General features: G+C 40.0%; 1 protein-coding gene across 5 annotated transcripts in view; it reads left to right on the top strand.

The window, feature by feature from the left end:
- LOC126262599 (polypyrimidine tract-binding protein 1) overlaps positions 1 to 13,405 on the top strand; it is a 267,901-nt gene extending 254,496 nt beyond the window's left edge. For all 5 annotated transcript variants that reach the window (XM_049959377.1, XM_049959370.1, XM_049959355.1 and 2 more), the window contains 2 exons: positions 457 to 520; positions 10,881 to 13,405. In XM_049959377.1, coding sequence (XP_049815334.1) covers positions 457 to 520; positions 10,881 to 10,949 — 133 coding nt within the window. In that variant the 3' untranslated portion in view covers positions 10,950 to 13,405. The remainder of the gene's footprint in view (positions 1 to 456; positions 521 to 10,880) is intronic.
- Positions 13,406 to 14,623: the final 1,218 nt, after the last annotated feature.

The following is a 14,623-nucleotide window of genomic DNA, read 5'->3' as shown; positions in this document are numbered from 1 at the left end:
ACTGTAGCTAGTATTTCCTATCCTTTGCTTACAGTCTTCAAGTGAGTTAAATTACTTCCAGACTTGTAATTTGTCTGCTGTGGAATATTTGTAAATAAGATTATTTCTTGGCGAGGCAGTAAAATTTCTGCTTCCAACATCTAATGTGTGATTTGACAATTTCAAGACTGCTTTTGTGTTGTTAAATTTTAGTAGTCAGTTACATGTAATAAGTGTGTACTCTAAACAGATTTTTAGCTCTGATCAACAAACTTACATTAGCAACTATACAGATCGGAGTACCTGGTAGTATGGCAGAATGTTTCCTATTTTCTGTACTCCTATTTTTCTTTTCAAGCCTACAGATCACATTCTGACAATATTTTGCATATGAGCTAATCATACATTGTAAACTTAGAAATAAATGTGACATCAGATATATGTAGGTGAGATAAAGTACTTATTTTTGTGTTACAGAAAGGATCGTAAGATGGCACTTATACAGCTTCCTTCAGCTGATGATGCTGTTGCAGCTCTCATTGTAAGTCACTGAAGTAGCTCATAATCCTTTGTATTAAGTTAATTGATTGCATAAGAACACTAGATTAATATCTCATTTCTCTACTCAGCCCTCAAATGAATCGTGCAGTTTATTGATGTACTTTCTCAGTTTTCCTTATAGGTATTCACTCCTATTATGTTTAAATCTTTCCCGATACTGTTGTAGTTGTTGTTTATTAATTTGTTCACATACTTCAAATGTATGCTTTCAACACCATTACAGTCTTAAAATTATGACCTTGGTTGCATATGTTAGCAGTTGCAGAAAAATCCTTTTTGATTCATCTTTGGGGGGGACATTTTTTCCTTAAGAAGGGATTTTCCTTAAATAGAGGTTTTGTCGGAGTACATGGAGAGAGTGATCTAGAATCAGAGTTGAAATACGTTTTGGCTGTGTAAATGCTGTTTAATTACAAAGTTACCAATATCAATATCCTGTGCTACAAATTTAAGTGCAGTAAATCTGGAATTATTACACTGTCCTTAGAACTTGTCCTTTTTTTAAAAATGACGTTTACTAGTTTATTTTGTCCTTCCAGCATATTGTAGGGAAAGAAGTTGTCACTCCATCTGGTTGATTTAAGTTAGAAATGGTTTCTGTACATTAAGTTGCCAAAATTGGCAGTTGTGTGAGCATGACCCTCCCAGGAGGCTCGCCACTCCTTGGTGCGTTCGTGCTTGGCTACCATGGGGCCACAGCCTTTACAGCACTTTACCCCTTCCCCTTCCATGCTGCATGTGTATTCTTTCCATATTCCCCCCACCCCCCCTCCATTGGGTGGCATTTCTGGGATGCTACTTGGAATGTTCTGCATTGTCTGTCGATGACATAAGAACAGTCTCACCAAAGTTGTTCACTCCCTTTTCCTTCTTTGTTTCCCTTCTCTTGTTCCTCTATTTCAGAATTTGAGGTTCATCTTCTTCCTCCATGTCCATTATTGAAGGCTGGCCCACACATCTGACGTGTAAAGGTGACTGGGTGAAATTCCCAGCCCCGGGTCGACAGGTAGGGTTTGCACGTAGTCCATGGTGCAGGCAGGCAGAGGAACGGGTGATTGCCTGAGCTACAATTTTCCCAAATTGCCGATTGGTCCCTCCGTCCGATGTTCGGGAGGTGTGACCTGAGGTGTGAACAATCGCCTAAGAAGGGTGGGGCTCCTTGTGAAGATGGCCTCCAGTTGGAAGGAGCACGCCATCAGAGACACTGGGAATCGTGGAGAATTTTCTTGCAATGAGTCAATATTCTTCACAATCAACATCTACGAAACATAATGATTCAAAGACTCTTCCCACTGCACCACTGTCCCTCGTGGTCTGAAGATAGTCCTTCGCCACGGTAAATCCATTTATTATTCAGAAAGGTGTTCTTGCAATTGCCGGCCGTGTGAAATCTTGCTCTTATTTACCAGAATGGCACTTTGCTTTTGGAGACTACTACTTATTCTCAAACACAACAACTGCGCGCCGCCTTGCTTCTCCACTGCTATCGTGTTCGTTTCGAGGCCCATAGAAGTTTGAATTTTTCCTGTGGTGTTATTTACACTATGCTGCTCGACAGTCTAACCGAGGCCGAAATCCAGTCTTACCTCTCTGATCAGGGTAATGAGAAAGGTAGATACCACCTTGGTGCCCACCCATACTCTTTTTCTCACCTTTGACAGAGTGGTGCTTCCATCCAAGATAAAAGCAGGCTATGAAATTATCACAGTGCATACGTTTGGAACTCGATGCGCTGCTACCAGTGTCATTGTTTCAACCACACTAGAAGGTCTTGTCGACACCCAGCCAAATGTGTAACCTGTATTATGGATGCGCATGAGGGCGATTGTTCACCTCCTTTCAGCTGTGTCAACAGAAATGGCGGCCATGCCGCCACGTCTTGGGATTGTCCTGTGTATCTTGATAAGTGGGCTGTCCAAGAGATCCAGGTAAAGGAAAAAGTGCCTTGCCCAGTCGATCGCAAGTGACTGGTTACTTGCAAACTCTGCATTCTCCCCCCTCGCTCCATGAAGGACACGGCCATGCAGACAAGTGACCTCCAGATCAGCTCTGAGGCTGTAAAATCACCCAGTGTCAAGGTAGCATCGCAATCCCCCCATCCAGCTGTGCAACAAGCCATCAAACTCCATCCAGCTGTGCTACAAGCCATCAAACTCCATCCATCTGTGCAACAAGCCATCAAACTCTCGCCTCAAGGGATGAAGCCACCAGCTACACAACCGGTAGGCTGGAGAGGACAGGACGAGTACTCCCATGAAGACTTTCGATGTCTCTCCAGCCAACCATCACCAGAGTCTTCCTCTAACCGGAAAGGCTCTAAGGAGTCCACCAAAGGCAAATGAGGCAAATAGTCTTCTCCTTCGTGAACTCGGAGATCCTCTTAGATGGTTCCCTACCTGATGCTATAGCGTGGCCGGCCTCCATGTCGTCGGTGCGTACCACCAACCATTTTTCAGCGTTGGACTCCACAGACAATCCGCACAAGCAAGGACTTCCATGGAGCAGGGTCCTCCTGCTTCTGTGCCCTGTGCTATCAACTCTTCACAGGCTGTCACTCGGCAGCCACCGAAGTGGCACCTCTTCATTTTTTCCTCATCATGACTCTCCTCCAATGGAACGTTTGTGGCCTTAGGTACCACAAAGAGGATTTACAGTTGCGATTAGCATCGCAGTATCACCGTGTACTATGCCTTCAGGAAACAAAATTGCACCCTCAAGACCGCTTTGAGCTTTCACATTTCTTACCGCTTCGTTTTGACCTTCCCCCTGAGGTCGGCATCCCATCTCATGGGGTCGTCATGCTGCTCATACAGGATGACATTCATGCCTTTTCCTTCCTCACCTGACTTTCCCTCTGTATGATTTATGTCCCTCCATCATTTGATGTCACCAGGGCAGACTTCCTTCAGCTTATGGGGCAGTTACCTCCCCCATTTCCGCTACTCTGTGACTTCAATGCGCGTCATCCCATTTGGGGCTCTCCCAGAACCTATCAGAGAGGTGCCATCTTGGCTGATCTTAATCAACTCAATCTCTTCTGCCTTAAACTGGAGCACTCGCATTCCGTTCTGACTCCCTGAACACCTGGCAAACTGCATTCATTATAAACAGATGCGTGCAAAGTGTTGTCAACCGTCTTTGGGATAGAAAACAGGTATCTTATTTCATTCACCAGTTCCTTTAACAATTCCATCTCTTCCTCTATCATGTGGGCCAACATCTGATGGCTCTCTGGGACCAAGATACATTCACCAATTTCCGGCCTGACAGTAGGAGATAATGTTATCGTGGACCCTATTGCTATCTCCAACACCATGAGCCACCATTTTGCGGAAGTTACGAGCTCTTCCCAATACCACCCCACCTTCCTCCATTGGAAATGAGTGGAGGGGGCTTGGGTGTTACCGTTCTTTTCTCAGAATTTCTCTCAGTTCTTTCCGATCCTCTGCCCCTGGGCCAGACGCTGTTTTCATTATGACGTTGCAGCACCTTTCTCTTACTGGCAAGCTCTTTCTGCTGAACACATACAGCCACATCTGGGCAGAGGGCACATTTCCCGGACTTCGGCGTGAACACCATACCCATATCTAAGCCCGGTAAGGGCACAAACCTACCTTCTAGCTACAGCCCCATCTGTTACCAGCTGCGTTTGCAATGTGATCGATATGATTCATGCCTGGTTGGTTTGGTTGTCAGTCGCACAATTTACTAACGAATGCACAGTGTGGACTTCGAGCACAGCGTTCTGTAGCTGACAATCTCGTTACTTGTCCACCCATGTCGTGAATGGTTTTCTGTGGAAATCCCAGACTAGCTGTGTTCTTAGATTTGGAGAATGCCTAAGACACCTGCTGGATAACTGGTATCCTCCGTACTCTTTACATGTGGGGCTTCTGAGGCTGCCTGTCCTGTTTCCTTAAGGAATTTTTGAACCACTGATCTTTCAAGTTGCATGTGTATTCTGTCCTGTCGGACACCTTTATCCAGGTAAACAGTGTGCCTTATGGTTCCGTCCTCAGCAGTGTCCTCTTTGATGTTGCTATTAACCCTATAATGGCTGTCTCCTGCCAGGCATCTCCGATTTTACAATCTATTGCAGTTCTCCACAGAGCTGTGTCACAAACCGGTGCCTTCAACGATGTCTTGATCGTCTTTACTCCTGGAGCATTGATAGTGGCTTTTGTTTTTCCACTGACAAAACCATCTTTATGAATTTCTGGCGGCACAAATGGTTTCTCCCACCATCATCACATGTTGGGCCTGTTGCCATTCCTGGAGCTAATGCTCGATAAGAAACACTCTTGGTCCTCAGATGTGTCTTACCTGCCAGCCTGCTGTATGCGGTTCCTCAATGTCCTACGTGTCCTCAGTGGCACTTCTTGGAGTACCGATCGAACCAGCCTTCTCCGTTTGTACCGGTATCTTGTCCATTTGAAACTCTGCTATGAGTGAGTGCTTTGTTTATGCATCTGCACGTCTATCCCACTTGTGTTGTCTCAACACTATCCACCATCTGGCATCTGTTTGGCCACTGTTGCCTTTTACACTAGTCCGGTTGAGTCTGTATGCTGAAGCTGCTGAACTAGCACTGTCATACTGCTGGGACTTTCTCCTCAGCAGGTATGCATACGGTTTGTTTTCCATGCATGGCCACCTGTGATACGCCGCCTACTTTGATGATTTCCTTCATCACCAGTATGCGGCACGTCCCTCTTCTTGTTACCTCCTGGAGTCCACTTTCGGCACTTGGCTTCCTGAAGGACCCATGTTAATCTTGGCCTTCATTCAGTTCATAATGACACTACTCCAGCCTCGCTCTATCGCCTTCGGTTTCACAACCTTTCTATGGAACTATGCGATAGTGCCTTTGTGTACACTGATAGCTCTTGGACTAACCATGGTGTCGGGTGTGCCTTCATCATTGGCACCCATGTCTTTCAATATGGGCTTCATGCGCATTGCTCAGTATGTACAGCCAAGCTCTTCGCCCTGTATTGGGCCATGGAATAAATCCGCCTACACAGACTTTTCAGTTGTCCTTTGCTCAGACACTCTCAGCGCCCCTTCAAAGCCTATACGCACTGTACCCCGCTCAACCAGGATCCAGGAAAACTGTCACTTGCTCAGTCTGGTGGAGCCACTGTGCAGTTTATATGGGTTCCTGGTCATGGTGATCTGTCAGGAAACGAGTTTGCTGAAGCCGCTGCCAAGGCTACAGTCCTTACACATCAGCCCACTAGCTCCTATATTTTCTCTCCAGTGATGCCTGTGTTGCAGTCTGTCAGGAGGCGGTGTCCCTTTGGCATCCCCATTGGTCATCCTTTCAAGGGAATAAGCTCAGGATTATTAGTTCTCTCCTCCAGCGGCTTGAACTACCTCCTCTCGGCCCTCCTGCTGGGAGGAAGTCATTTTAATTCGGTTACCTATTGGGCACTGCCTTTTTAGCCATTATTTAATAAGTGCAGTTCCCACACCACTTTGTACACATTGCACACAAGCTTGAACTGTCCGGCACATTCCTGGTGGAACGTCCATTTCTCTAACCGTTTATGTTCCTGGCTGGGTAACTCCTCTGTCTTCTTGTACTATAGTTTTGACTTGGGCACGTATGACCCCAGTGACACCCCCCCACCCCCCCTTCACTGTGCAAAGCAAACAAACATGCATGAAGTAGGCTTGCTTGTGTATATGACTGGTGTGTGCTTCTCTTTTGCTGATGAAACCTGTGGCTGAAAGCTTTGTGTAAGTGTGCTTGTGCTTGTCTGCAACTTTACAGTTGCTCTTTATGGTAAGTATCAATTGTATCTTTTCCTATATTGTTAAAAGAAGCAAAGAAATTCCTTGCCGTGTCAGTTGCCAAGCAACACTGTAACTTGACACAACCATATCCTTTTTAACTTCTTGTTCTTCCTTGTCATTGGCACTGGTAGTTGCTACCTGTTTTTCTTCATAGCCATTTCACTTGAATCAGTCTCAGGTATGGAAGTCACAACATCATAATGATGTCCTTGAATGTTGCATTTTAGTTCTGCTTCTCTGTCCTTCTCTTGAAATAATCATCTGCAGCAGCAACTGATGGTCCACAGGCACCCTACGTATAACCATTTAACATCGTCTGTTGTGTTAAAGAATTACAGACAGCAACATACAGACACACAGTGTGGACTAGGCAGTCACATCACTTCCTTTCTGTCAAAGAATGGAACTGACTTACGCACAACTGGTTCTCTGTATGCGTCTTTAGTAGAATGTATTATGCCATGGTCCAGAGGCTGCAGATGACTTACGCACTCTGGAGGAAGGAACACAACTTTTAGATTCCTTAGAAGTTATGTTTCCTTGGGATGCACAGGACATACGTCAATAGTAAGTCCAACTTTGCCCTGCTGGCCTCATCCCGGCTTCTAAATACCTCAAATTCGTAAAGCTTTGATGTCTCCAGGGTGTACAGTTGTGTGTAAAAGCACAAAGTATCGTTTTTATGTTTTGAAACACCCCTCTCCTTTCCTTTCCTCTTTCCTTTCCTTTTTCCTTTCCTTTCCTTTCCCCTCTCTCGATTCAGTTTACATAATACATTCTGGCAGAAGGATTGAAGGGGAAGGAAGAGGGATGAAGGAAAAGGACTTGTGGGTTTTAGGAAAAGGGGCAGAGTTCGAAAAGTTGCCCAGGACCCTGGGTTAGGGCGGACTTACCAACTGGGATGAGAAGGAAAGGAAGAGTCTTTGCTTCTCATGCCATCTGGTAAATTACCCTTGACCCAGGATTCTGGGCAGACTTTTTCATGCTCTGCCCCTTTCCCTAAATCTCGCATGTCCTTTTCATTCATCCCTCTTCCTTCCCCTTCAACCCCACTGCTAGAAGAATGTGCTACCGGTTCCAAAAGCTTGATACTGAAATAACTTTTAATGTGTGTCTCTTGCTGCTGCTTGGCAAATATACTTCTTATCTATCCTATTAAATTATATTTCCAAAAATTTACTTTATATGTGTCACAGATACTGCAGATTATGCATTATGTCGGTTCTTCTGGACATGTCCAGAAGAACAAACGCCACTCATTCTTCCAATAGTTTACACTTTCTATTTCAAAAGCCTCACTTTCTCCACTTAAGTTTCAAAATGACAGATTACTTTCAGAACGATTCAACCAGCAATTTGATGTACTGAAATTTTCAGTGTCGATCTTTTAGAGCAGTTTCAGGAACCTTCTGTTGCAATATGTTTCTTCTTATATAAATGTTTCCACTTCTGTAATAGAAACTACATTAAAAGAATATTTTCATCATCATTAAAAGTCCCTCCTACTTGGATCCACAGGAATCATTAGCTTTGGTATCTAAGATCACTTTCTTATTTTTGAACATGCCGCACTTGACGCTAAATAGCATTTCTTCGCCATATCTGAAATATTTGTCAAGACTGCCTTCGAAGTTGCAGATGATTGTCATCTTTCGCTGAACTATAAGCTTTCAACATTTGTAGGCTGTAACTCCACAAAAGTAAAACTAATAACTTCGACACTTCGCTAAACAGCCCCTACACATTTCGCACTTCGTAGTGTTACCGACTATGATGTCACGTCACATGACCTAAGTCACAGGGAAGTAGATGTCGGATTCTTTCAACGCACCTGCTGGTATCACAGCAAGGGAGGTAGACCACCTCATAGCATAAAATACGTGATGTGTGAAATTTACCAGAGGAACTTGACTTGAGTAATATGTTTTGTCTCAACAAAAAGCCTTTCCCAGACAATAAAATATCACTGGAACAGTACGGGGAAATATTCAACACCAAATTTAACTTTTAGCTATCCAAGGTGTGACACACATAGCACCTGTGACGAATTTACTGTGAAAATAGAATCTGTTCATTCGAAACTAAGCCTGCCTACTACTACTACTACTACTACTACTACTACTACTACTACTCAGAATGCAGCTTTAAAACTTTAACTGTGAACTAAAGAAACTACTACAAAAAATAATAATTACACTTAAAAAACGAGCTGATTCTTTTTACAAGCTAAAGAAAAATGCTAGGCTTGCAGCACAAGAAGACAAGACCAAAGAAGCAATCACCATGGACTTTCAAAAAAACCTGCCTCTTCCAAATATCAGCACAAACAATGTTTACTATTGATGGCAACTATTATTTTACATGTTTAACATACACCAATTATTAGATTCTGTAACTATTTTCTACACGTATCCTGAAACCTCCGGCAAAAAAGGAGGAGATGAAGTTTTTCCCGTGCTGCGCGATTTCATTTTTCATCATCTTGACTCTGCAGTAAAGGAACTTTCCATTTTTTTACTCGTGTAGTGGTCAAAACATAACTACTGTTTTGAATGGTACACTACATCATAACACCTAATGACTAGATACAATACAAAACGTTTTTCCTCTAAGAGCACATTCGTATTTAGATGCAATAAAAACATGGGTTTAGTTAACCAGAAGTCTGTGTTTGAACTTCTGCCTGAGTGGAACGAAGTTCTCCGAAACTGACCATTTGAAGTCGTTTCTTGTGACAATCAAGAAATATTCAGATCGTGGACCACCTTTCTTTCCCCACTATATGTAAAACAATGTCCCTTTAAAACATGTCCAGTGAGGAAACTGAAGTTCGTCCATCACCATCCTAGAATGATCTTACATCAGCAAACCTACAATGACATTGATGATGCAAGTGTCTTCATGAACCGAATAGAAAAATCTTCTCTCTACCTGACTGCTGCTTTCACTTCCTGAACTAGCATATGATGGACCTATACCTGTTCCAAAAGTCAAGTTTGATGACCTTCAGCACCTGAAGAAATTTTGTTCTGTCAAAACCCAAAAATTTTATGCATCACTCCCTTATTTGTGAAGTGTACTGTGTATTTAAGAAGCCTAGTATTAGTATCGGGTAATGGTGTAGGCCAATTTATATCAAGTGACATTTTAAGTGTTTCAAAAACTACCACACAAACAATATATTCATAGATTTCACTACAAATGGATGGACAGTCATCCTTTTTGTATACTACATTAATGCAAAAAGTCCTATCTACATAATAAAAATGTGCCAGACACGTTATTTATCAGTGTAACATCAAAATAATTATTGTTTTTTCGGTTTAGGATTTAGTTATTTTGTTTTAAAATTTAAAACAGCTGTTTTCTCAAAACTTTGTTTGCTGGACCCTCATCATATTTTTCCTGGACTCTTCATCTGTGTCTTCCTGAAAAGCTGCCGATACATATTACAGGATAGAGGTTTGAATTTCTTTTACAATCCATACTGATCAATGAATTAGTTCAGTTCATTGATTAGTATGGATTGCAAAGAACTCAACGCTACCATCTGACGATCAGTATTTCGGAAAGAATAGTTGGTACTCACCATATAGCAGAGATGCTGAGTCGAAGATAGATACAATAAAAAGACAGTCAAAAAGTGAGCTTTTGACCAACAAGGCCTTTGTTGAAAGTAGACCACGCACACACATGACCACGTCTCTGGCAGGTGAAGCCAGACCGTGTGTGCACAAATCCATACTAGATTTGCCATTGTTTGCTCGTATAATAAAGTCATTTGAAGAAAACTTGTCTGGTTCCTGTATTTCCTACAGTGTAATAAAATGTTTCATATTTATTCCTTAAAAGTGAACTTAATCTTAAAATAGGACTCATTAAAAACAGGGAGAAACGACATCCTTCATATGGGAGTTTTTCAGTATCAGTGGAAATACTCATTAAAAGTGGGTTCGTTTGTTTGGGGGTTTACTGTAGTTTTTGAAAAGCCAGCCCTCCATTTGTAACGCCAATGTTGATAATGTACTTATGTGACTCATGTTCGTAGTAAGACATTTTATGTGACGTGAACTTGAATTGTGAAAGATTTTAAATATTTTCCCGTTAATGTCATGTGTATGTCTTGCTTGTACTATCATGGCAATTTGGCATGTATTCTTGATGTCACACCAAACACGCCACAAATATAACTTTAAGAAGTGATTTGTCGATTTTTGTGACCTAACAAAATTATGGTATAAGACCTGAGGCAATGTTAGATGAAATTAGTGAATACTTGTAAGGAAGGGCTGCTCAGATTGGTTCCTCCTGATGAGGAAATGAGTGCTAGCTTACTGTGTTGTAGGTTTTTTATATATTAGCGTCTCTTCAGTTTTCTGATAAGGTTTTTATGTTGTTTCCATTCCTCTGGAGTTAGATATGTAGATGCAATTGTGATGTTAGTTTTCTTCCTGAATTGAGTGTTTATTAATAGGATGAAGGGAAAATACTGTAATTGCAAGTTGATAGTATCTTCATATGCTTTTGTTTCTTTGTTTCAGAAAATGCACAATTACCAGCTGAGTGAGTCCAATCATCTCCGAGTCTCGTTCTCAAAGTCCAACATATAAATGCACCAAAATGTATTATCTTCGAAAATGTGTCTTGCGTGTGAATTAAGAGGAAATGCTGAATTTAGGTGTACGAGCCTGAATTTAATGTGTGTGCTTTCATACTTTGATGGTACATTGTATTTATCAGGGAAAGACGATTCGCTATTTTCAAAACATTGCATAGCAAATGTAAGGAAATGCAATGAAGGGACAATGAGTGTTAATTGGAAAGTCAGTTTTTAAAACCTTACTGTAGGACATATGTTTTACTCATGTCAATTGATCATTATTCTGCTACTCATGAATTAGATGCACAGAATTTAATTTCTTCCCTTTATAAAATTAAAAACCACAAATTAATCATGGAAGGAGTTGAGCACTTGATATTAAAGTGACATATTTTAATAGCTGTGGTATAACTTAAAACATTTCATTGATGGTTGTATATCATTTATGTCCAACCATTTCCTATTTTCTTCCTACCCATCATTCTTTTGCACTAATTCTTGTGTTTCACTGTTGGGTTCACAGCGGTCACTTTTTTGCTGTTTGTGTACAATTAGAGTGAAACAGGGTTGGCTAGTTGATATACTTGTAGCCCAGTTATTAATAGTAATACAACAAGGATAGTGTTTCCTTATGTGTATACATATATGTGTATTGTCCATTATATTCTTGATACCCCTTTATATTACAAAGGTGACGGTTGTACTGAAATTTGTTTCTGTTCAGCATCAGATGTTATTGGACAGTGACTCTGACATCTATCTTTATGCATTTCTTTACTTTTCCAGTGAGGTCTCTGTCAGCATTGTGTAATAAGATATTACCTGAAACGGTAAGAGCTTTCCAGCAACAATACTGGTAATAAAAAGCTTAATTTTGGTTCATTTGTTGATTTTTTTTTTTCACTTTTTATGCATCGAAGTAATTTGCTGGTGTAAAAGTGTTTTTTCTGTGTCCTTCCTTATTTTCTGTGTAATCTATCCTTCCAGTTTTGTTCTAAGTATCATAAGAAGTTGTACAACACAAAGATTGCTATGTTAGTGTACTGGTTCGGCATGATACATTGTGTCTGGACAAAGTAACAAATTTCAGTACGTGATGCTCTATACTTTCAAGTTTGCTAAGCTGTGCTGTGTATTGTGTAACACTGTTGGTTTGTGTGGAAGGTACATAATATTGCTCTGAAAAAACAGAGCATCTCTTGCAAATCATCATTGTCAATCAGTTTTATGTATGAGTGTGTCTGGGATTTTTGTGTTATACCTTTATATGTTGCTGAATGTCAGTTTTATTTGCAACAGTAAACCACAAAATATGAAAGAGAAAGAGAGAGGGAAAGAAAGCAAGTGAAACCTACCTGACCTGTCCTGAGTTATACACAATAGCAGTTTACAATATGTGTATGGTATTTTGATTTAAAGTTTGAAAATTATAGAATGGTTACAAAATTGTGTTATGTGATCAAATTCATAACAGTAAGTACATATTATGTTTAAACGACATAATGGTGCGCTAAGAAGACAGCATGTAAAGTCAGTGAAGGGTATGTAAATCACCTAGCCTGATGAATTGGAGTAATAAAGCTAATTTTTTTAATGGCTGCTTGGAGACTATTATGTGCAGTATTGAAAATACTTAGTGTGCTTGTTTACGTATGTATGTGTAAATTGAATGCTAATGCTGATGGTATTTTTTTTCCTTTGTGCCCAAGTCTTAAGTAAAATTTTGTTAGATTTATTATCTTGGAAGTGTCACAAATTTCAGTGTCAGTATTGCTAGTAAATTTGAGGCAGATATCATATATGTTTGAAAACATTATTTGTGAGTGTTCAGAGAGCAGTTTTATATTTTACAGTAATTTTAATGTATAAAGAAAGAAGTTTTTACATTTTTTGCACATACTTTCTTTAACAAATGTTGCTGCTGTTAATATTCTCTCGTGCTCAGTTGTGTTCTTTCACAAGTCTCCCTTAAACTAATGGAGATGAAGTATCATTCCAAGCATCTGCATACGTTTTTCGGAATACTACATGACTGTGTTCTGCAATTGACTTACCTGCAGTTAGAACTGCAAAATAATTCAGTTGAGAAATGCTTCATAAAAATTTTTAACTTGCTACAATGTATGTGGTATTGTGATGGGCCAGTTTGTTTAGAATAGGATTTGTTAGATTTCTTAATTTGCCATGAACCGTTTGTAAATGGCAGTCTGTTGTAATTAGTTTAAATGTTAGTAGCATAGGTTTTTATAAGTGGTCTGAGTTATATATATTCAAGAATCTGAAAGATGCGTAAATGTCATAAGTTGTTCAGGCTTTTTATCTTCATCCTCCCCGCGCTCCCCACCCCCAATATGTATAAACTTAGTGAAAAAGGTTTGGGAGTATTAAGAGTGGAATGAGATTTAGTTTTTACAGAGGCTGAAAAATCGTGCATTATATTGACATATAAAGACACTGTGTAGTAAATCAGGATCTTTTCATTTCTGTTGTCAGTTAATTAGAAACTGTTAATGATATTGAATATTACCTACCTTATCGTGTCCTTTCCTCTTCTTTCATTTCAGTTAATGATGGTCAGGCAGATACTTTGAATTGTTAAATCTTGCAACTATTGAAGCATGTGGCATCAACAAATCTTAAGAAAAAGTAAATCGTGAACACATGCACTCGCATAATCTTGTGATATTTACCATATGTAAATCACCTAAAACCTGCTTTCACAAGGTAATTTTTAAACTTGGTCAGTTCGCACTAACAGCGGATGTTACTTAAAGTGAGCCAAGTAAATACTGCCGTTTGCTTTAGTTCTTACTACTTAAAAAATGTTCAAATTTTATAACTTTTTAGCATTCAAGAATTGATGGTGCTTTCTGTAGCCCTGAATATAAAAAAAAAATTCCTCAGATCATGTATCTTCAAAATGATCAGTGTGTTGATATATTTGAAACAGTATTGTTATCATAGCTTTAATCTGAGTTACATGTGTGACAAAGTAATGAGTATTATATTTATCAAACAGAAAGGGGTGTTTAATTATAGGGTTGGTTGTGCAGACCAATTCACACACACATACACACAATTGAGTCTCTTTTCTAGCAGCAAAATATTTTGTAATGTTCATAACTGTGACCTCTAGCTAGCTGACAATCACCCATTATGAACACAAAGATTTTAAAAAATTCCTACCTACCTAATGATTTACGGAAGAGAATGAAATCATAACAGCATAAGGAATAAATGATCTGCATTTTGTAATCTGATTACCCTGGAAATTGTCAAGTTTTAAATGTAGTCCTTGGCTGAGATGAAATAGGGGGAGGGGAGTTGTTGTTTAAATGTATTGCCTGCAACATATCGTACATTTGTCTGAATGTTGCGCCCCCTCCCATGCAATTGTGATACTTCACTCTTGAAAGGTCTTTGCCTGAGAAGAAAATAGACTTTTTTGTCATAATATTTAGTTTCAAACTGTTAATAAGGGTTTGAAGAATTGGAATTTCTTAACCCCCATACAAACAGGGTAATAGATCTGATCTTCATTTAGTGTTGGAATAAATTGGGTTTTTCTTCCACAGGCTACATATTAGATCAGTGCAGTACATTTTTTATCTTGAAATAGTTTACAGAGGGCAGAGCATTTATCATTGTTGTTATGAAGAAAGAACTAAACTTGCCAGCAAAAAC

The sequence above is a fragment of the Schistocerca nitens genome, chromosome 1 (assembly GCF_023898315.1).
Source record: "Schistocerca nitens isolate TAMUIC-IGC-003100 chromosome 1, iqSchNite1.1, whole genome shotgun sequence".
NCBI classification, from domain to species: domain Eukaryota; kingdom Metazoa; phylum Arthropoda; class Insecta; order Orthoptera; family Acrididae; genus Schistocerca; species Schistocerca nitens.
Note: the sequence above shows the minus strand (reverse complement) of the source record. Positions and strands in the feature narration are given on the sequence as shown.